The 24,370-nt window shown below is 44.7% G+C and overlaps 1 protein-coding gene across 1 annotated transcript in view; it reads left to right on the top strand.

Moving 5' to 3' along the window:
• Nucleotides 1-24,370, top strand: part of E2F6 (E2F transcription factor 6) — a 115,790-nt gene that overhangs the window by 29,611 nt on the left and 61,809 nt on the right. Inside the window, exon 3 of the mRNA XM_069235940.1 lies at nt 5,909-6,125. Coding sequence (XP_069092041.1) covers nt 5,909-6,125 — 217 coding nt within the window. The remainder of the gene's footprint in view (nt 1-5,908; nt 6,126-24,370) is intronic.

The following is a 24,370-nucleotide window of genomic DNA, read 5'->3' as shown; positions in this document are numbered from 1 at the left end:
CATCCTATTCCTTGTACACTCATGGTGTAGCTATCATTGTAAAAAAAAAAAAAAAAAGGTGCTGAAAGCAGTAATTGACGCTGAGTGGATATAAGTTATCCTTCATGTGAAGTTACTAAAAGGAGCAGTAATGCTCATCAACGCCTGTGGCCCAAATGCAGCCCGCTCTTTCACTGAGAACTCAGACTCAACACCACACACTTAATAACAGACAGCCACATGCTACTTTTCCACACATGCCACATGATCTCATCTGGATTACTGGCTGGTTACTAAAGATGTGTGCTCTTGGACCACCAGAAAGGAACACGCACCCAGAACACTCTGATCATTCCTCAGGGCTGATAGAGCTACAGCTACCAGGTCTGCAATAATGACCATTTGTGTGGAGAATACGAAGTGACACATTGCAAGACCCTGTTTTAAAGGAGAGCAATATACATTACATAATAGATTAGTTCTCCTTGGTACAGTATCAGCAACAGTGCAGTAAACTATCCCATTTATGTGAGAATTACCCTTGATCGTAAAATAAGCTGCACTTTGCTATGACATTAAGGAGCAAGCTCTCATTCAGGTTGAATTTGTTTTATTGAACATGCTGTAGAAGCTGAAAAACAACGTCTTCATTTTGGGTGACCTCTTTATCCCAGTAATAGACGTGTAGCTTCTTAGATCTCTGCTGATAACAGTTTTACAATTTGCCTCTTGTCACAAGATAAAGGGAATTCAGCTCAACTTTGGCACTCTAATTTGCTGTAGTAATTTCACTGTTGAATGATGTAACCTCACTCTTAATATCGTAAAATTCCTGTGACTGCTCCACTGTCCACTAGTAGTCTTCGGATAAGTCAAAGTCAGAATACAAACACAAAAAAACGGACTGGACCTCATCCACCCACTCTGGTTCCAAAGGAAAGGTACGAGGATCTCAAGATTTAAGTCGCACTTGATCAAGGTCAGTGGCCCTGGAACAAATAACCCAGCTCGCCCAGATGTGTCCCTTCACTGTCATCGAACTTGTAGCAAAACTAGGCCTTCATGGAGGCCTTCCTCAGTCTTTAGTGTTTTTTTTTCTGCTCCCTCTGGCTTGTCTTGAGCCCCACAGAACCACAGAAGCTTCCAGTCAGGTTACTGCCGGTGGGACTTCCCCTGATGTAGTCAACTCCTGTGGGATCCTTACTGAGTCTGTACCATCTCTGGTAGAGACTTCTACTCAGGCCGTAGGTTCCAGGCTGGTTCCCATTGCTCCGATCACAGTAGACAACCTGGTACCAACACTCATGTTGGACCACAAACCAATGTCAGTACTAGTTTGACTGATACATATTCCTTTGGGCTTCCTCCATCTGTTCTGCCAAATTAAGTGGTTCTTCAGGCAGCTAGAAAACAGTTAATGATGCCAAAGTGGAATATTAACTTGGTTTTGACATTTATTATGCATACACCCTTCAACCCTATGGATAGTTTCACATTCCGTTTCTCCACCCAGAAAACAGTCTTAATCAATGTGATTACGCCAGCTTGTCGCTTTAGTGAAAAGCTGGTACTTTCAGTGCAACTGCCCTTCACCACCATCTTTTTGGACAAGTTGGTGCTGAGGGATCAGCTGTGTCTTTTTACCAAAAGTTGTGACTTCCTTCCACATGGACAATCGAACACACTATCAGCTCCCCCCTCCCACAAAGAAAGAGGACGAGAGGCTCCATCAGTTGGACCCCAAGAGATCTTTGAGTTTTATATCGATCTTACCAAGGTCAATTGAGTAAACAGTCAGCTTTTTGGGGTGTTTTCTGGAGTGAAGAAAGGGACTCCACTGTGCAGAAGAGGACAAGGATTTCGGTAGTCCTCTGCACCAAGATCTGCTATGCACCAGTCAAGAAGTAACCCCTTGAGGCAGTGGCACAAGGGGCGCGCCATGCATACATTCACAAAGCATGGCTACCCCGATACCCATGTACAACAAGGTCACTTTACTCAATCTGCCCTGTAGGACTTTATTTGAGCCCACACACCAGTCCTTCCACCTTGTGGAAGGTGCAGTTTTGATATCTATTCTTAAAGTGAAAAATCTGTGGGTAGAAGTATCCATTACACGGTGTGAATTTAATAAACTATCTACTTGTCCATGGGACAGGTTGCATAATAAATGTACTTGTCCTGTACAAAATCTGCTTGCCCATTTGGTGCCATGTAGTGCAGCAACGAATTATGACAGCAATCTCATTATTTAAGAGCTCAGATAATAGTCTGTCTGGTTCTGCCAGGGCTCATGCTATTGTAGGGTTTGAATAGGAGCAGTTCCTTTATTTTGCCATCTTTCCGCTGATCTACATCCTGAGGCTGAAGATAGAGGTAAACAATAGATTCCGGATTGGAATGGCCTCTTGAGTCTGTGCAAACCTGCTAACTTGCATGTTGTAGGGGTTTTCACCAGCTCCTCTCTAATCTTTTCCCATACTGAGAAAGGTCGGAAATGTATTCCTGACAGTGGCATAAGTAATACTTCTCCCAGAGTTCGGGGAAAAAAGTGGTTGGAGGGAAAGTGAACTCTCAGCAGATTTTTGCATGAACAAATCTACACATGCATATTTGCTTGTGCTAAAATGCAGTCCACAAATAATTTCTAGGAGTGTGATTTCCTGACGTATCTCTATATATTCATGTGAATTCATGAAAGCCATAAATCTGCACTAATGCAGGGACATATACCATGGGTGCACTTTGTGACTTTAAGAACTGGGTCCCTGATTAGGTCTGGCATTAACCAAGACCTTTGTTTAAAAATTTAAAAAAAATAAAAAAATAAAAAAAAATTTTTAAAAAAGAATCTGTTTTATCTATCGGCTGGCTTCACTGCGAGTAACAGCATTCTGCTCTTTCACAAAGAGTATATCGGCAGACAAAGTAGTTTTGTTCAGTGCCAGGAACTACTGTGACTGTGCTTTTTTGGGGGGGGGGGGGGACAGCGACCATGTCTGTTGTTGCCAATTGTAAGGTCTTCCCTGTACCAACTACTAATCAAACAAATCTGCTATTTCCTTTACCTGCTAAAATGCTGTAATGTAATAAAGAAAAATATTATTGAAAACCATTTAATCAGATTCAAACAAAAAATGAATATTTTTGGTAAATAATAGCATGCATCATCACATTTTACTAAAGGATGTTTCCAATAAATGATACATAAAATTTCACAGTAGTTTAACAAAACCTTTTTTCCTCCTTTTTTTTTTTTTTTTGTTTGTTTGTGACATTTAATTTTGAAAGCAAAGAATCATCATTCTTCCTTTCAAGATTCTGCAGATATTTGTATCTAATAATAGAGCATTCTGAAAGGACTATACGTTGCCTCATATTGATAAACCATGCAAACATGTACATTTTTTGTTGTTGTTTTTTTTTTTTTTGGAACCACTGTCAGACGTGCAGTCCAAGCTTACATCATTTCTCAGATCCCCCATCCTAATAATATAGGCTTTGCATTAATAGACCATAAATACAAATCAAATAGCATTAACATATGGACACACATTTTACTGCAGACAATGCCCTTCCCTGATCCATAATGTGGTATTGTAAACTGGCAACCAAAGACTTTGTCCTGCAAGGGGTTGGACTTACTTGTCACAAGGACAAAATAAATTTGAAAACTTGTTGTAATTGAGCCCAAACAATATGTCCTGGGCATTGGGCTATAGGAATTCTACACTCCTGCATTAGAAACAAGTTACTTACCTTAGTTAGCGCTCTTTCAGGTGGATACTCTTTTCCAACCCATGAATTCCCAGCCCTCCTCCAAACCCCCCACCCCCTGCCAATCCTTTGGTGTGGTGTCTCCATCGACCAGATAAGAGTAAATAACATGTTCATTTAAGTTAAAGATGTGACGTACATGAATGTGATGCTTCTTACGTCAGTGATGGTTGTGAGACACTTGATGGAAGAAATCTTACTGGCAACCACAGTTTTGTTATCTTAAAGATCTAATTGGTCTGCATAGAGTGAAAAGAGCCAGCAAGAGCAGCATTTTATTCAAATGGGTCATGGGTGAAATCTTTCTATGATATCATATATTCATATGTATGTTTGGACTGAGTTAGTGCAAACCCATGTTGGAAGTGCAGTTTGACTACAAATCGGTCCAAAGCTAAATTAAATGGTCATTTGAACTCTTGTTCAGATTATAAGATCCTTATATTTTATTCTTCATTAAACAAAATATGTCCACTGAAGTTAATTTATTTAACAGTCTGATTTAGAGTCACTTTTTCCGTGGAATGTTCAGAAATTTGGAAATCTTTGTAAGAAAATGCAAATATGTGACATCACTTTTTGACTCGTGTGCAGGTTTTTTTCTTGGTGGACCTAGAGCTCTGCACCCATGTTGTGCACATAAATCGTGTCTATACTTTGTAACTGTACCCATTGATATATTGATGTGCGAATACGAACACATCAACATATTAACCTAAATGCTCACTTTCCATTATTCCAGCATCTGATTCAGTGTTTTGTAATTGGCACACTCTCAATAGGATTGGAAGATGGGCTCTAATACAATTTAACAATGAAAAATTGATCATACTGAAATGTTAAGAGCTCTGTTCCAGATTTCCAGTATCATAACAATACATTTCACTGATCTTTCTGCTGGACCTTTGTTCCCTAAGCACAGCATTTGCACGTGATGCTTTTTATCAATCACTATTCCAGACAATAGTCTATAAATTTTACCTTTCTGCAGGAGCACAGGTTTTGTTTCTGAATTGCCTTGAATTTTTAACTCCTTTGAAAAAGCTTACTGGCATAGACAATGGTCTGGTGAGCGTCATCTCCTTAACTGGCATTGAACAGGTTACATTTTGCTGGGACATAATTAATGCAGGTTGGATATCCCATTGAGAGGATCTGTGTAAACAGGACTTTCAAAAAAGTTCCATCATCTAATTAGATTGTGAGTTTCTTCAGATACTTGGGATGTGTGCATGATCCCATTACCTATTTTATTTAACTGGGTTAAAGAAGCTACACATGGAAGATGAAGCCCCTATCTACTGCCATATCCACTGCCACTTAGCTTTAGATCCATCTCTGCTAAGAGATATCTTTATGATCAAACAGGCTTATATTATCAGAGACTGTACTAGTTGGTCCTGGCGCATAGAATCTCAGCTCCAGATTCTACATTTGGTAGACCTGAAAGTTTGTTGATACATCTCCTAGTGTATAACTTTCTACAGACTGGTTTGAGGGGCAACTAGCGCATCTTAAATTCCAACATTTTAGGAAAGCCTGGCCTTATTAATGCATGACCCTCTGATCTTCGCCCTGGAGAGGATTCTTTCTCCCGTAAACACTGTTCACTATTCTGTACTAAAACATTTAGGGAGAAAGCTAAACTTTAGAAAATTATTAAAAGTAACTTGGAATACCTCAGACGGATAAACAGGCACTTTTGAGAATGCTTATCACAGCAGTGTTGATTTATGTTTGGCATAGACCCAGCTTGTGGATTAAGTATTTCATCGACCAGAAAGAGCATTACAGAAGGTGTACCTCCATTTTTAGTACTGATGGAAGTGTGAGCAGAGGTCCGATTTGTGATTATTTCCAAAAAGTGAGTTTCTTTGTAAAATCTCAATGCACAATTTTTTAAGAGAGTTCAACAAAAATTCCTATCAACTATGAACTTAAAAAACATGTATTTATATTAGTTGACATCTTGTTTTATATCCCAATGAAAGTTGACTATTTGTTCCTTGGGGGGATGGTGGGGGAGGGTAAAGAGTGTGCATCCCTTAATAGTGTATATTGAAAAATGAAAGGGCCTCTTACTTGTAAGTAAAGCCAGGCAGAACTCCTGAATCCTATGTAACGAAATAAACTGTTTTATTCATCTTCATAGAGCATCCTAGTTGGCGAAAACCTCGTTTTGACGTATCGTTAGTACACCTTACCAAAAGGTTTATGGAGGTTATTAATGCGGCCCCAGATGGTATTGTCGATTTGAATGCAGTAGCGAAGACGTTAGGTGTGCGGAAGAGGCGAGTATATGACATCACCAACGTGCTCGATGGAATCAACCTCATTCAGAAGAGATCAAAGAACCTCATCCAGTGGGTGTAAGTCTAAGGAAAGCTCTTGTTTTACCATTCATATTGTGTTAAACATTTTCATGTTTTTTTTCCTTTATTCATTAGAGCTCCATTTTAGCGCAAAGATAACTTTGGGTGTCCAGTCACCCTAAAAATAGCTTATCAGTTCATACATAAATGCTAGTAGGTTGCTGATGCTGTACCAATACAGTAAAGTAGAATTATTTGGGTATTTGCTATGTGCATACTGATATAAAGTAGTAGTCATAACAAGTGCTTCAATTAGTGATTTATATACTGATTGGGATTAGATACTTATTGTCTAGTTTATGGTCAATGTGAATTTCAGATTGGTGTTTAGTGGCCAAATACAAGCTTTCTACTATACATTATGGGCTTCTGTTTTGAAATGCTATTTTCTTGTGTATCCTTTCATGATACGCTACCGTTGGAGCTTGTTAATTCTTTGGTTTGTTTGTTTTATGGGCATTTACATTACAATGAACTATACAGCACAGCATGTACTAGACCTAAATGGGTAAAACTGAGTGCTTTACATGTGGATACATTACACATTAAAACACAGATGATACATTTACAAGATAGCGTATTACCTCCAGGTGGTTTTTAAAATGTAAAGAAAATAAGCACAGGATTATTATATGCAAAATCTAGAAAGAGCAACAAGGGCACTCCATGGTAAGTAAATTTGTAACAGATACTTTAATCCTTAGCGTTGCAAAGTATGAACAGAAATACAGAGATAGTACAAGTCCATGTAAACAATCGAATATGCGCGAGTTCGGTAACAGCCAACACGTGTTTCGTCCTCCCGGACTTCTTCAAGGCTGTAAACAAAGACAGATTGGAACTCTTTACAAAGAGATTTTTACACTACCAGCCGGTAGGTACACATTCAAGGTGTCCATTTACGAATCTTTAGCATGCAACGAAAGCCAGAAAAGAGATACCATTATGTCCCGAAGTATAAACCAAAATGAAAACACTATGGAACAAGTGCCTAAGAGTACAAGAAGGAGGTTTAAAAGAAAAAATCAAGAGTAGTATGTGGGAGAGTAACCAGCCACCACAAGAGAATAGATTATGGTGACAGGGTTGCTTGTACATATCAAGCAAAAGAAACAATATGTGACTACGAGTGTGCATATACTGTAAAGATGTGAGACAACATCAAAAAAAAAAATTGTCTGTTGTGCTAACATTTGTTTGATTGTTAACAGGCGACACGCCGACGAAATGTACATGTACAACTAATCCCAATTCCTATACAGAAACGATCTGCGTTTTGTTCATTCTCGTTCACACATATATTGTGTTTAATACTGTTGCTGAATATGCACCTCACAGTCCATTCTATGCTTTCAAAAAGAATCTTTCCTAACTATTGTGCATGAAACAATTCTGTTAATTGGGCTCTCCTTAAGTCACATACTATGAACTCATTCAATGATAGCATGTGGTGAACTTTTTAGTTCCAACACGGGCAACGGGGTGTGATCTGCATGCCGGACACTTTTACGAGTACACACAACATGGCGCCCGTTAAGTACCACACATTGCGGCCATTATCTTAACCCTTGCTTTATTTAATCAGAGTTTTAGTCCTTCCTTTATTTCTGAAATGCGCGTATTTACACGCCTGCATTCCATAGTTTCTGTTGGCTCATCGCACTCGGCAGCATTATCATACGCTGTGACCCGGCACACGTACCGAGGTTTTTTTGACTTCCGTATCCTGGGGAATCACTGGTAAGAGGAAACGCCGTCTGCCTTAATAGAGCCTTGCCTTTCCAAACGCATATATGGCTAGCGAGAGGCGATACCAGGGAGAGCGTTCTCTATTTACTCATTTTCCTTGCTCAAGCGTTTCAAGCTGTTAATTTGCTTGTACATAGGGGGTAATCACCATTACTTAAACGGCTATTTCCGCTGCAGGTTTCACTGGAACTAAGCCGCAACCTTTGTATTTTTAAGCACTGGACCATGCCAGCACATTTTCCACGCACTCTTAGTTACTCGAAATTTAACTTTTCAGCACTGGGCATTCTTAACGCTTGACCATATGCGTAATGGTAGCATCGACCTGTGTCCTCGGCGCTTAGCACATTCCGTCCTGGAATCTTCGAACCTGGTGCTTAGCTTTTCCCTCTCGATATTTGTCATACATGACTTAATCTTGGGTCCGACCGCATTCCATTTACTCAAGTTATTACTCATGGGCATTTTTATATATTTTTTCATAGTAGTTTTCTCCTTCTTTGTGTCATTTTTGTTCCTCCGTTTCTCTGTTCTATTTTACAGACGGGGTCTACTCAGACCACTGACGGAGTATGTATCCTGGACTACGGACACATTCCACGGGGCAGTCTCTTTGCCCTGGAGAGTACTAACTGTCCCTGTTATAACGAGGGACCCTCTCTTACCTGGATACTTAAATCATATTTTTCCTGGTAGGTTTCTGCTCTTGTCTTTCTCACTGCAGTACCAGTGCAGCACCACTAGATCGATTATTCTTACTACAAGTGCGCTTTTTTCTTTCTGGATTCCCTTCATAGATATGGCTGTACATATTAATTTCATACAGAAACACTGTGTTACCCGAATAAAGTGACTCTTTAAGGTATTATAAGATTTCCACGGGCACGTTTCTTGTCTCACATCTTTACAGTATATGCACACTCGTAGTCACATATTGTTTCTTTTGCTTGATATGTACAAGCAACCCTGTCACCATAATCTATTCTCTTGTGGTGGCTGGTTACTCTCCCACACACTACTATTGATTTTTTTCTTTTTAACCTCCTTCTTGTACACTTAGGCACTTGTTCCATAGTGTTTTCATTTTGGTTTACACTTCGGGACATAATGGGTATCTCTTTTCTGGCTTTCGTTGCATGCTAAAGATTCGTAAATGGACACCTTGAATGTGTACCTACCGGCTGGTAGTGTAAAAATTTCTTTGTAAAGAGTTCCAATCTGTCTTTGTTTACAGTCTTGAAGAAGTCCGTGAGGACGAAACACGTGTTGGCTGTTACCGAACTCGCGCATATTCGATTGTTTACATGGACTTGTACTATCTCTGTATTTCTGTTCATACTTTGCAACGCTAAGGATTAAAGTATCTGTTACAAATTTACTTACCATGGAGTGCCCTGGTTGCTCTTTCTAGATTTTGCATATTGTTCCAGACAGCACACAACATAGGTGGTGTTCAGCCACCGCCTATGTGTTTGTGCATTCTTGAAACCCATGGTGGTTGGGTTTCTGCACCAGGTTGGCACCCTCCATATGACATACACATGATATGATGTTTCCGGACTTCTTTGATTTCAGATGTGCAATGTTTAGCATGTAACCACCTTTTTAAGGAACGTTGATTAATTAGGATTATTATATACACATACAGGTTGGCAGTGAACTACATCATACACCTATATGATTGGGCCTTCTACTATAGCCTTTCTCAAGGTGTATTTAATGGAGATGTGAACTGTAAACACGGACATTTCAGCTCTTCCTTGAAGGATTTAGGGTACATATAATAATGAAGTGTATGGGAACAAAATACACATCACCTATCCTGTGCAGGATTTGTGGGATATGTTAGTTCTTTTAATCGTTAGAGTGGAGTTCCAAGCCTTAGGTGCACTCCCAGAGGTACATTGCTTTAGTGTTCTTTGCTTTCTAAATGCAGGGGATTCAAGCATAGGGGTGTCAGAATTCCAAAGCTATTGATAGTAAGAGATGACCAGTATGTATCCTGTTTATTCTCTACTTAATTGTTGTTTTAATGTGCTGGGTTGTGACCAGTGTGAAGCTAGTGCACTGCTGCTGTGTTAAAACATCTGCATGAGAGTGACTGATGAGTAACACTGTCAGTAGCACTATGCCATCAACTATGATGATTGGCGAAGTGGCTTCCCTAGGCAATACTCTCTCAGAAGACGAGATATTGAAGGCCATTGAGGACATGAGAAATGGGAAGGTGCCAGGGGAAGCAAGGTTCCAATTTGATTTTAACAAGACTGGAAAACCAAAACCATACTACTATTGTGTAAAGCATTCAAGGAAGCAAATGTTGATGGAAGGTTGGATCTAAACTTAGGTGTGCTATTATTTCTCACATAACAAAACGGAGTAAAGGCCCCCTTTTCTGCTGGATACTTAAAACCTCCGATTCCTTATCCATAGAACAATCCCAGGTGCCAGACTAGATATGGATTTTCACCAGCATTTGCTCCACCATGCCACAGGTGGTGCCATCAGATTCTGCAACACCCTCGCTGTGCCCAAGAAGTGATGGTGCATAGGGACACCAAAGTGAAGCCCCCACCACTGAATGATCACCAGGCATTCAGATGACAATAGTACTATAGGAGGCTGGAACCACTGTTCTCACATTTGGACTCTGTTTATGAACTGCAGTGTGCTTACTGATATCTCACATTTGGACTCTGTTTATGAACTGCCGTGTGCTTTGGTCTTCACATTTCATTTGGGTTTATGAACTGCAGAACATACCACATAATGCTAATGAGGAGAAGGTAGACAGCCTGTTGCTTCCCTTGTGGTTATGGCAGTCTGCAGGGCAACAGAAATGTTTGACTTACAGCTGCCTGATGTGGAAACAAATCAAATCAAATCATTAACATTTATAAAGCGCGCTACTCACCCGTGCGGGTCTCAAGGCGCTAGGGGAAGGGGGGGGGTGTTACTGCTGCTCGAAAAGCCAGGTTTTTAGGAGTCTCCGGAATGCGGAGTGGTCCTGGGTGGTCCTGAGGCTGGTGGGGAGGGAGTTCCAGGTCTTGGCTGCCAGGAAGGAGAAAGACCTCCCACCCGCCGTGGAGCGGCGGATGCGAGGGACGGCAGCGAGCGCGAGGCCAGAGGAACGGAGGAGGCGGGTGGGGACGTAGAAGCTGAGGCGTCGGTTGAGGTATTCCGGTCCCTTGTTGTGGAGGGCTTTGTGTGCATGGGTGAGAAGTCGAAAGGTGATCCTTTTGCTGACTGGGAGCCAATGCAGGTGTCTCAGGTGTGCGGAGATGTGGCTGTTGCGGGGTACGTCGAGGATGAGGCGGGCCGAGGCGTTTTGAATGCGTTGCAGGCGATTTTGGAGTTTGGTGGTGGTCCCAGCGTAGAGGGTGTTGCCGTAGTCCAGGCGGCTCGTGACGAGGGCGTGGGTCACGGTTTTTCTAGTGTCGGTGGGGATCCAGCAGAAGATCTTGCTGAGCATGCGGAGGGTGAGGAAGCAGGCGGAGGACACGGCGTTGACTTGCTTGGTCATGGTCAGAAGGGGGTCCAAGATGAAGCCGAGGTTGCGGGCGTGGTCTGTGGGGGTCGGTGCGGTGCCGAGGGCCGTGGGCCACCAGGAGTCGTCCCAGGCGGACGGGGTGTTGCCGAGGATGAGGACTTCCGTTTTGTCAGAGTTCAGCTTTAGGCGGCTGAGCCTCATCCAATCTGCGACGTCCTTCATACCCTCTTTTAGGTTGGTCTTGGCGCTGGCGGGGTCCTTGGTGAGGGAGAGTATAAGTTGGGTGTCGTCGGCGTAGGAGGTGATGATGATGTCGTGCTTGCGTATGATGTTGGCGAGGGGGCTCATGTAGACATTGAAGAGTTTCGGGCTGAGCGATGAGCCTTGAGGTACGCCGCAGATGATCTCGGTGGGGTCTGAGCGAAACGGTGGGAGGTAAACTCTTTGGGAACGGTTTGAGAGGAAGGAGGCGATCCAGTCTAGGGCCTGGCCTTGGATCCCGGTGGAGCGGAGGCGGGTGATTAGGGTGCGGTGACAGACGGTGTCGAAGGCCGCCGAGAGGTCGAGGAGGATGAGGGTGACTGTTTCACCGTTGTCCATCAGGGTTCTGATGTCGTCTGTGACTGAGATGAGGGCGGTTTCCGTGCTGTGGTTGGTTCGGAATCCGGTTTGTGAAGGGTCGAGCAGGTTGTTGTTTTCCAGGAAGGTGGTCAGCTGTTTGTTGACGGTCTTCTCTATTACCTTGGCTGGGAAAGGCAGGATAGAGATGGGGCGGAAGTTTTTCAGGTCGCTCGGGTCAGCCGTAGGTTTCTTTAGGAGGGCGTTGACTTCGGCGTGTTTCCAGCATTCGGGGAAGGTAGCAGAAGAGAAAGAAGAGTTGATGACGGCCTGGAGGTGCGGGGCGATGATGTCGTCGGCTTTATTAAAGATGAAGTGAGGGCAGGGGTCCGAAGGAGCGCGGGAGTGGATAGAGTTCATGATGGATATGGTTTCTTCAGTGTTGATGTGGGTCCAGTTGTTGAGGGTGAAGGCCGGGGGTGCGGGTTCGGTGATGTTAGGTTGGGTCTGGTGTCCGAAGCTGTCGTGGAGGTCGCTGATCTTGCGGTGGAAGAAGGTGGCGAGGGATTCGCACAAATCCTGTGAGGGCGTGACGGCGTTTGCGTTGGCGTTGGGGTTGGAGAACTCCTTGACGATGCTGAAAAGTTCTCTGCTGTTGTGGCTGTTTTTGTCCAGTCTGTCGGTGAAAAAGTTCCTTTTGGCAGCGCGGATCAGGTGGTGGTGTTCGCGGGTAGCGTTCTTGAGGGCGGTCATGTTGTCAGCGGTGTGGTCCTTGCGCCAGGCCTTCTCGAGGGTGCGACAAGTTTTCTTTGATTCTTTGAGGGTGTCAGAGAACCAGAGAGGTTTTTTGGTGTTGGTCTGTCGATGCGTGCGTTTGAGGGGAGCAAGGTTGTCTGCGCAGTTGGAGATCCAGTTTGTGAGGCTGAGGGCTGCGTCGTTAGGGTCGGTGGTGAGGGTGGGTTGGTTGGCGGCGAGTGCGGAGAGGAGTTGCTCTTCGGGGATCTTGTTCCACTGTCGACGAGGGATGGGTTGAGTGCGGAGATGGCGGGTCTCGCGTCGGAATGTGAAGTGGACACAGCTGTGGTCGGTCCAGTTTAGAGCGGAGGTGTGGCTGAAGAAGATGTGTTTGCTGGCGGAGAAGATAGGGTCGAGCGTGTGTCCGGCGATGTGGGTGGCGGTGTTCACCAGTTGCTTGAGGCCGAGGTTGGTGAGGTTGTCGAGCAGGGCGGTGGTGTTGGGGTCGTTGTTCTGTTCCAGATGGAAGTTGAGGTCGCCCAGGAGGATGTAGTCCGGCGAGGGCGTGCGGGGAGATGAAGTCGGCGATGGCGTCGATGAAAGGGGCGCGCGGTCCGGGGGGACGGTAGACGAGGGATCCTCTGAGGGTGGTCCTGGGGTCGGTGCGAATTTTAAAATGCAGATGTTCAGCGGCGAGAGGGGTGTCTTCGGTGGAGGTGGTGACGCTGGTGGAGTCTTTGAAGACGATGGCGATGCCTCCTCCTACTTGGTTGGTGCGGTCTTTTCTGGAGATGTTGTAGCCTTCGGGGATGGCAGTGGCAATGTCTGGAGCTGATGAGGCGTTCATCCAGGTTTCCGTGATGAAGGCGACGTCCGGAGCTGTGGAGTCCAGGAGGTCCCAGAGTTCAACGGCGTGCTTGTGGACAGAGCGAGCGTTGACCAGGATGCACTTGAGGTGGTTGATGGCGCGTGGGCTGGTGGTCGTGGTAGTTGCGTGGTGGAAGATGCGTTTGCAGGAGCTACAGGCGAAGGGTCCATGAGTGCGCTTGGGGTGGGCTTGGAAGCAGGTGTTGGAGCGCCCGGGGTTGATGGCGTGGAGGGGTCGTAGCGGGTCAGCGGGGTAGGGGAGGGCTGGGGACCAGGGGTCGTGGCGCTGGGCACGGGCCAGGTGCGGACGGGCGCAGACGGGGTTGCCTCTGGCACGCCTCCGGCGCGGTCGTACAGCGGCCGCCATAAGAGGGAGGAGGGGGGGGGGAGGGGTCAGATGGGGGCGAATGGGAGCTGGGGGGCGGGGGCGTGCAGGAGGTTGCGGCGGGAAAGCGCGAGGGAGGGGGGGACAGGTAGAGTGAGAAGAGCTGGGGCAGGGGGGTTTAAGGGTGGAGGGGGGTGAGTGTTAGAGTTTTAGGAGAATAGGGAGATAGATAGGAGTAGGGTTGAAAAGATAGGGGAGAGGGGGTGGTAGTGGTGGGTGAGGGTGAGAGGTAGAGTGAGAGGATAGGGAGATAGGTAACAGAGGGCGTGTCGGGACGGGGGGAGAGATAGGGAAATAGATAGATGGAGAGATAGGTGGAGAGATAGAAAAATAGGTAGATAGGAGGAGGGGGTGAGTGAGGGAGTTAGGTGGAGAGATAGGTAGAGGAGTGAGGGAGGCAGGTAGCGAAAGGGTAGATGTGGGTGATAGTGAGAGATGGAGGGGGGTGAGGCAGGAGCAGGAGGGCAGAGACAGGGGCGGGAAGAGACAGGAGTCGGAGAGGACCGAAGAACAGAAGACCGGAAGAACCCAGAAGACCGGAAGAACCCAGAAGAACAGAAGAGAAGAACACAGAGGAACCGAAGAACACAGAGGAACCGAAGAACACAGAGGAACCGAAGAACACAGAGGAACCGAAGAACACAGAGGAACCGAAGAACACAGAGGAACCGAAGAACACAGAGGAACCGAAGAACACAGAGGAAGATGCAGGGGACGAAGAAGCAGAAGAGCAGACGAACAGATGATCAACAAAGAAGATACAGAAGACGAAGAGCAGAAGGCAGAAGACCACAGAGCAAGATGAGGAAGAAGAGAGGCGACAGGAGAGGCTGAGGAGCACACAGAAGAAGAGAGAAGACGGGGAGAAGAAGAGTGCAGAAGAAGATTTCAGAGGAGGATCGAGGAGGAAGAGACAGAGAGGAGGAAAAGAAGCAGGAGAGAGGGTGAGTAGCGCAGGGCGGGGCAGGGCGAGGGACTGGGAGGTGGGGGGTACTTACTGTGAGGTGGGTCTCAGGAACTCAGGAACCTGGAGGAGCTGCAGCGGCAGGGGGAGCGACCTACCCTTGGGCTTGTGTTAGCAAAAACCAAGAGCTTGTGTTAGCAAAAACCTTGCATCTATGGCGGGTTGTGTCAGAGCCGTTTCTGCCTTTCAGTGAGGCTGTAACACACACTTTATAGGCTGCTTGGCTCCCTCCCCCTCAGTGGCCCAGTTGCTAAAGACATAGGCCATGCACTGATGACCCAGCCTTTCTTATCCAACATTGACCCTGGAAAGCTTGGTGGGATAGACGTCCACATGCAAGATCAAACCAAATGCATTCCCTTTTATGCTGCCAGATTAGGAATCAAGGCGTGTAAACTATTTTGGCAAAGTAATTTCACCCTGCAGTCCATGAATGCGGTCACCTCTTAGGCTGTTACACTTTCTGTCTGGGACACGGCAGCACAATTTTGTTGGCTATCCCTGGTAAATTCAGAATAGCCTGTACAAAATCATTTGAGGAAGGATAGGGTGCTGTCAGATGTGTACTACTGGCTAGTTTTGACATAATGAACTGCGCGGGCCACGCCACAACCACAAGAGTCGTGTTGAGATGTCATGCTTGGATGTGCTACTGTTTTTTCCGCACAGGCCTCCTTCGTCAATATGCCCTTCAGTGGGTCCAGACTCTTTGGCGAAATGGCTGACTCAGCACTAGAATACTTCAAAAGCCATGTTACGACTTGATCCATGGTTTTTCACTGGCCCACCAATTTCAGACCACTACAGAGTTTGATCTCCTGGCAGTGGCAACCCTTGCATCCAGTTTAGCAACCTGCCCAAACTTTTCACCTCTTCTGAGGATGTAGTGGTGGCTGAGGTAGTCAAGGGCCACTAACGACAATTTTCCTCTTCCTTAACTGCCACCACGGTTTCCAAGCTGCTCTGGTTTCCTCTTGCAGGCATGTGCATAACTAGTAGGGAGCAGGGTTTGTTGCCTCAGGCTAATGGAAATTAGTATGTCCTACCAATTATTTCTTCTCCTCCTTGTCTCCCACCCATTGTTACCCGAGATTCAGCAGATCATGCCACCATCCTTCTATGGAAAGTCAATTGCCTACTGGTTAAAGGGGCTAATACTTCTTTTGTAATTCTTTACAAACGAAATCCTGGAATTTAGGTTTTCAATGCACTCTAGTGAAAGTACAGGCTAATGCCTGCTTAAAATTTAGAGTCGGTAAACCTGATGGACTGTAGCCCACTAACCACCTACACATTACACAAGGTTGGTGGATTCTGGTTAACGATCACTCCTGTCTTCTTAGGATTATTTGCTGTTAATAGGTTCAGAATCTCTCTTCACCATGCATAGACAACCTAAAAATGCATAATACGGGTATGTTTTATTGAATTCAATGTCCTATCCTAGTGCATATATCTATAAAAAAAAAAAAGTGTACGTGAAAACAATATAATTTTAAAAAGATTTGCAACATTGTAATGATGGTTCAGAATCTACAATTCTCTTGCATGAAAAGATGGCATCTACCTCGCTTCTCCAACTCGTCCCTTCTTGCCTATAGCCAATTTGTCTTTGCACCAAGAGAGCCTGTGCAAGTTTCTATGGTGACCTTTTATTTGCATTGTTGATTTGGACAACTGAAGTGGTATTCTGTGTAAAGAAGGTTTTTGCTTGCTTCCTCTTGGTAGCTATGGCGTCCCAGCAAGCAGATAAGACCGGTCTGGCTCCAAGATGCCATTAAATGGCCTTCACGAAGAAGAGAAGAGCAAGCCTCACATTAAATGATGTAAAATGCAAGAGTTAACATTAATTTTTCTTCGCCATTACCTATGTTTACTAAACAATATAAATCATGAGAATATACTATGAATTATTGATGAACTATCACACTATGTTGAAGCAAATGTTATATGATATACATATACAAACAATCCCTAAATGTGACGTGCTTTTATAAATGAAAATGCCACTCATCCTAAATTAATAGAAACTCAGTGGGGGTAGATAAGTGGAAAGTGCAACAATTAGGTCAGGACTGTCAAGAGTGCCGGAATCAAAAAAGGTAAAGGGGTGTTTCTCCCGCGTTCATTTGGTACCAAAAAAAGGATGGTGGGCTCGGACCAGTTTTAGATGTTTGTCCCCTGAATGTCTTTCTAAGGCATGATAAATTCAAAATGTTGAGTTTATTTTTGTCTTGGACACAGGGATCAGCTGGTATACTTAAGACTACTAGATGTACTCTCCTGTGCCCGTACTACAATCCCACTGATGCTATCTTCGGTTTGTGGTGTGGTCTGATCATTTCCTGCCGTTAAACTTCCTTTCTGCAACTTACGGAGTTGATGATGGTAGACGTGACCCAACTTTATGGGGTGGATATATGTATTCTAATACTTTGATGATTGGCTGCTTAAGGCGGACTCACCATAGACAGTCACAGACCACCTGCTAATAACCATTAGCTTTCTTTCTGCCTCATGGATGCTGATGTCAGGGATTTACTTTATAGGGACCATCTTGGACACTGGTGTTAAAGGACCCCCCGGTCTCCCACTTAATTTCAGGCTTCATCCTGGGTCTAGGGTTTCAGTGAGGTTGGATCTCAGGCTTCTTTGACTTTTGGCCTCAAGCATTTTCCTGAAATCTTGTGCTCGTTGGTACATGCAGACCTTGCACTAGAACTTACATTTCCTGTGTCCTCAGCACAGGTTCTGCCCTTAGGACAAAGTCTGTATCCTCTTGGAATCTCGTGCTCGCTGGTGCATGTGGGCCTGGCAGTGGAGCATCTGTTTCCTGTGGGTGCAGCACAGGGGCTGCCTGTTGGACAGCGTCTGTATTTCGAAGGGGCTACCTCAAGAATTTTGGTGGTAGTAGATGGACACCAGCTCATCATGAGCAGGTTGTATCCCTATAGCTTACAGTAGTGATGGATACATTGTCTCTGTATTGGGTAGAGGTGTGTTCCTCAGTGGATCAACCACTCTATATTAGTCTCCTGAAGCTTTGTGCCATCTGGCTGGTGCTGAAAACCTTCTTCCGTCCTTCAGAGGGTGCCTGTCCTGATAGCGGTTACAGGACCCTACTTGTTACAATATGTTTTCTGTAACAAGTAGGGTGGTAGGTCCACCTTCCACACTCCCATCCCTCAACTCCGCTCCCCCAGCCTTGCCCTCGCCACCGTCCCTTGCATCCATCGAACCACAGCCGGTGGCAGATCCTTTTCCCACCTTGCCACCAAGACCAGGAACTCCCTCCCCATCCACCTACGACAGACCCAGGACCTCCTGACCTTCCCGAAACACATCAAAACCTGGTTATTCGAGCAGTAGCAAGCATTCAAACATTCACCCCTGCTCCCCCCCTCCCCCCACCTCCAGCACCTTGAAATCCTAGTGGGTGAGTAGCGTGCTTTACAAATGATTGATTGAGTAGTATGGAGTCTTGGATCTCTTGCCTGGAAGCACTACACCTTTTGAAGGTTGCTGGATCAATAAGAGATTTTTTTATTGATAAGTATTGGTAAGCAGTCGCCTTGTAGGGTCACTGAACACCAGGGCAGACAAGCTCAACAGATGTCAGCTGCCAGACTAAGAGTGGTATCTTTATCTAATGGTGGTTCATAACCTCTTTGCCCAGTGGCTTGATCTTTTCGCCATTGCTGAGAATATATATTGTTCAGGCTGTTGTACGATGTAGTTTCCACTGTTGCTTTTCCTGCTTTGAGCTCTGTGGGAGGTTAGGACCTACTGAACTGAAGTTCTCATGATTGCCCCAAATTAGGTCAAGAGAGTCATAACTTTTTAAACCTGAGTATTTGTCCTCCGATCAGTTTGCCTTTTTAATAGGATCTCCTGTCTTGGCAAAAGGGCATGTTCCTGAATTTGAATTTCCACAACCTACACCACCATACCTGGATATTGAGCAGCAACAACTGATCAATTTCATCATGCTTGCTGAAGTCATGGGTGTGATACTCTCGACTGAGCACCCCTCAACTAAATCCATCTATTTGGGGAATTGGGAGTGATTTGTTGCCTGGCATAGGGGCCATAAGCTTTATTCCCTCACACACCAGATTATCAGATGTTTTGTTTTATCTTTGGCCCAGCAAGACTTTTATTTGGGCCACAGTTAAAAGTATAAGTCCGCCTTTTTGGATTTTTTTGTTTGTTTATCCAACCAACCCTCTGTATTCAGGATGCCTGTTGTAATGATGAACGTAAAAGGTTTGACAAATGCCTGTCATTATACCTTAGTGGCACCTTGACTTGGTCTTAATGTTTCTGATGTGCACGCCCTTCAAGCTCCTGGACAGTCGCGCTGTCTCCGGCTCATCAGCCTTCAGAAACTTTTTTTGTATCACAATCACTTTTGCGCTCACATTGGTGTGCTGCAAGCGCTGTCATTGTTCCCTCTGTATAACACTTTCTTTTCTTTCATCTTGATACTGTAAACCAGAGCTTGTTTCTGCCAAAGGTTGTAACATTCTTTTAGACAGTGACACCATCACCCTCCTTCCAGCTTCCCTCAAAATGGCTTAATCCTAGGAGAGCCCTCAGCATTTATATCGAGCATCCAGAGTAATAGCACTCCTCATTAGGTGTGCTGGTGCTAGAAAAGTGCCGAGAGTACTGATACAGACCTTGTCCAGGTTGAGTGTCCTGAGCATAAAGACATGCTATATGCTTTCCAAGAAGCAAACTCAGAGAGCCAAAGCTGCCTCAAAGGCAAAGAGGTGTCTGTCTCATGGACATGTGCTATGCTGCTACATGGGTGTCTGTGCACTACTGCCTTAACAGTCAAGTAAAGTGAGGAATCTGTGGTTAAAAGTATCCATCAGAAGAATAACTTACTTACGTTTTATAACACTTTATGATGGATACTCCACCTATCCGCAGAGGAATCTGTGGTTAACAGTATCCATCAGAAGAATAACTTACTTACGTTTTGATAACAATTTATGATGGATACTCCACCTATGCGCAGATTATTGAAACTTTCATAGATTCACATGCTTGAATCATTACCCGTTGTTGAGATGGGAGTCCTCAGTACCTTATAAAAGTAATGTCACCATAGACATACACATAGAAGCCCTAGATCTTTCGGTTTAGTACCATATCAGTCATTTTTATTAAAAAAAGACTGAACTTACAGATCAACCAATCTGGTGACACCACAGTGTAGAACTCTCCTGAAAGAAGGTCCAGTCCCTCAGATTTTCTACTGCACGTCGTGCTAGGGAGTCTCCACTGAGCTATGCTCAGTTTTTTTTCCTTCTTGAAAAGAATTTCTTTATTGTCTTCTTGGAAAGTCTTTTTCCTTGCTTGCACAGTATCATGTCAGACAAGGAAAAGAAAAGTCTCTTAAGGGCCTACTGTTCCTGTGGTAAAAAGATGCTTCACTCAGAAGATCCTCGCAAAGACTGTATTTATTGCCTCTACCTGGACCATTCTGCTAAAGACTGTAAGGTATGTCATACCTTTTTATCTAAGACCTTGAAGGACCAGGAAGGAAGGCTGCTAATTTGGCTTCTGAAGCTCAAAACCAGAAAAGAGCAAGTTTCTGACTCTTGTAATGAGGACTCCTCTGTCACCTCAAGAAAGTCCTGTAAGCGGGAAATATGACCACATTCCATGTCTTCCTCAGAGCAGCCAAAGAAAGCCCTAAAAAGACACCCACAGGCCTTAAAAGGGCTACAGTCCTTAAAAATCTCTTCGAAAGAAAAATCTTCTGCAAGAAAGGAGAGACGAATTCTACCTCCTCAGAAAAGATGAGAAAATCATCCTCTGGGCCGCCTACACCTCCTTCTAAAATCAGACATTTCTTGCAAAAGCCATCTTCAGCTCTGCCAATGAATTCATTGTCGACAAGTATTCCACTGTTGACGAGAACAACATAGTCGACAATCCACATGCAGTGGCATCAGCGATGTCGAGACTTGCAACGTTGTCCACCACCTCTTCCTTTTTGTCGACGGCATTGACCAGACCATCAGTGATAAAAATCTCCATGAAGCCTTTGACTGCTCCATCGTCTACACTGATTACCTTTCTGATGTGATCCTCGTCAACGACTTCTCCATCGACAGCCAGCAAGAAGAAAGTAACACCTCTGTTGATGACCTCATTGACAGCACAGTTGATGACATTGTTGCTGACACAAAAAATTCAAGGACAGCGTAAAAGCAAGATGTTGACACAAGAACACGTGTCTCCTAGCAAAGTGACACCCCTGATTCCTGTCCATCTCTTGGAGGAGGAAGACTCCGAAGACAAGGGGCCATTTGGGGTGGCACATTGTCCCTCAGAGCTACATGTTAAGTGTCAGGAGTAAGAATATGAACAACAAGAGCATTATCCTTCGCCTGGGCAGTATCAACAACCATTCCAGGATGAAGTGGTCTACCTTCCTAGCTCTTTGATTTCAGACCTGCAATTTAAGTTTTTGCACTGTAGTAAGCATTTCCTTCTACAACAGATCCTGCAGAACAAACTCCAACGGTATCTCCACCTCCCACGGCTTAGCCGTACACTCCAGATCAGAGGCCTATCTAATTGCCTACCTCTGTAAGACGTACTCCACAGACAGCACTTCTCCACGACCCAGATACATCTGAGGAAGGGGAGCTCCAGGACACCCATTTGGAATGGGATGAATACCTTTTCTTCACACCATCATCTCGGTCTCCCACTCCATTGAACTCACCACCAGAAGACATTGGGGGTTTCCACAATTTTCTGGAAAGAGCAGCTAAAAGATTCGTACTCCCCATGTCCACTAATCAGGTGGACTGGTGTTTATATGAATTTAAAGAACCATTTCAAAAGATTGTAAGGTCCATGCCCATTGTCAGTTATATCTGGAAAGAGGGCTTAAAAGTGATGAAAATTCCAACACAGCAGTCCTTCCATGCTTAGACAAAAATACAAAGCCCTAGAGAATGCCCCAGCTTGTCTTACTAGCCATCCAAAGCCTGATTCTGTGATAATTCAGGCAGCACAGATGTGATCGAAGAACACTTCCACTCCGATCTCTACACCACCAGATAAGGAAGGACGATGCTTGAACAATATTGGAAAGCGTTTTTCCTCCGTGTTGGGGCTATCCGTAAATAGAGCAAATTCCCTGGCTTTCTTGGGAAGATACGATAGACAATTATGGGCTGACGTCGCCCCATATATAAATATATCAACTCCCAGAAGAAGCCAAGACAGAGGGGAAGAAGATATTACAAAAAGGAGTGTGTGCCTCGAAGGAAATCATAGACTGTGCAGTGGGTATCGCCACCACTGCATTTAGACAACTGGCAGGCTCGGCGGTACTTAGAAGGCAAGATTGGCTTAAGGCCACCACCTTCAGACCAGAGATTAAAACAAGATTTTAGATCTTCCTTTCGATGAAGAAGGCCTTTTTGGCAAACTTGTTGATGAAGCCTTGCAAACAATCAAAACTGACACGGACAGACCCTGCAGTTCAAGAAATTGCCCTTGCTTGGTGCCAGAGGAAGAGGGCTACTATCGTTTAGAGGAGTCTACCAGCAATACTGCTCCCATTCCTACACATCTACCTCTAGGACAATTCTGCCTGCAATATTCTCACACAACCTTGACAAGTGGCCTACAACAGACCTCCACCTAGAGGGAGAGCAACACACCAGGGAAAAGAAACAGGTTGTTGCCAATGTCCTGTTACAGGCACGGGTTACTGCTGTGTCTCCACCACTAAGATTGGGAGGATAAAAATCCCTGTTCACCCAATGGTGGCAGGAAATAACATCAGACCACTGGGTAATAAACCTTGTTCAATTCTGCCTCACCTCAGAATTTTTTCAGATCCCACCTTCAAACCCACCACACACCTCCGTCCCCAAACATCTAAAACTGCTCAAGTTGGAGGTCAAGACCATGTTCAGAAAGGAAGCGATAGAGAAAGTCCCTTAGCCACAACAAAGAAAGGGATTCTATTCCTGTTTTTCTCATGCAAAAAGAGGAAAGTACGGCAGCCTATCCTTGACCTTGGGGAGCTCAACAAACATCTTAAACAATATTTCCTCATTGTCACATTACAAAATATTCTTCTGCGTCTAAACCTGGAGATCACGTCATCTCTAGATTTGCAGAACGCATATTTTCACATCCCCACCTATACTTCCTACAGGCAATTCCTCAAATTGACAGTAGCTGGCAGCCACTACCAGTTCAGAGTTCTTCCCTTTGGTGTGAAGTCCGCCTCCAGGATAGTCATAAAGTCTCTCGCATCTGTAGCAGTCTTCCTAAGGAAATAGAAATATCAAGTGTTCACATACTTAGACAGTTGGCTCATTAAGGTGCATTCTGATCAAGTTATACAGAGGTCTGCATAGCTCTATTCAGTGACTTGGGTCTTACTCTGATTGGAAGAAATCAAAGCCCCAGCCATTGAGGGCTATTATCTTTTTGAGAGCAACACTAAACACAGTCAACAACAAGGCCCTGCCCCACATCAGAAAGGCAAATGAAGATTAAATCATTGGCAAATTCTGTTTGGAGAAGAGTCTCTTTCAGTACACCTCTACAAGTCTCTCTTGAGGATGTTGTTATGCATTCAGCTGATTCCATTCTGCCGTCTAAGAATGCAGCTCCTCCATGAAGAATTAGATCTTCACTTGGTACAGACAACATGTTAGTTCAACAATATTGAAGTTACTCCAGTCATGATTGAAGCGCTATATTGGTGGACGTTAAAGACTCACCTCACTGTAGGCTTTTTCTTTCTCATTCAACCCTCTCTGTTGGTCATTACCACTGACGCTTCCATGAAGGGATGAGGAGCTCACATCCTTGACCCACAAGTCTGCAGAAAGTGCAAAAACGACTTCAGGACTGTCGCATCAACCTACTCAAGCTCAAGGCAGAGCATCTGGCTTGGAGGCTTTCCTCCCCAAGATGATAAACTCTTCAGTTATCATATAAACAGACAACACAACAGCAGTGCTCTACTTAAACAAATAAGTGGGTACGATATTTCTTCCCCTCTCGAGAGAGTCTCAAGACATCTGGAATTTGTCTTTTCGAAATGGAGTGTACCTAAGAGTGGAGCAACTCCCAGGGAAGCAAAACGAGATAGCGGATATTAAGCAGAATAAGGTCCATGAGTGGGAGTTGAGTCAGGAGGCACTGAACCGATATTCTCACAGTGGGGCAAAGCCAATCTGGACCTCTTTGCAAACCATCAGAACACCAAATGCTGGTTCTTTGCAAACTGGCATCATTATCCAGGATTGTTGGAGAATGCATTTTCAATGGCGTGGTGTGGAATTTTTGTCTACGCTTTTCCGTCCATTCCCCTGATTCTAAGGCTTCTCACGAAAATTAAGAGAGAGTCTTGCAGACTAATATTGATAGCCCCAAGTTGGCCTCGCCAACATCCATTTACAGAACTTCTTCTGTCATAGACCCCTCAAATTCCACTG

This window comes from Pleurodeles waltl, chromosome 5 (assembly GCF_031143425.1).
Source record: "Pleurodeles waltl isolate 20211129_DDA chromosome 5, aPleWal1.hap1.20221129, whole genome shotgun sequence".
Classification (NCBI taxonomy): Eukaryota; Metazoa; Chordata; class Amphibia; order Caudata; family Salamandridae; genus Pleurodeles; species Pleurodeles waltl.
Note: the sequence above shows the minus strand (reverse complement) of the source record. Positions and strands in the feature narration are given on the sequence as shown.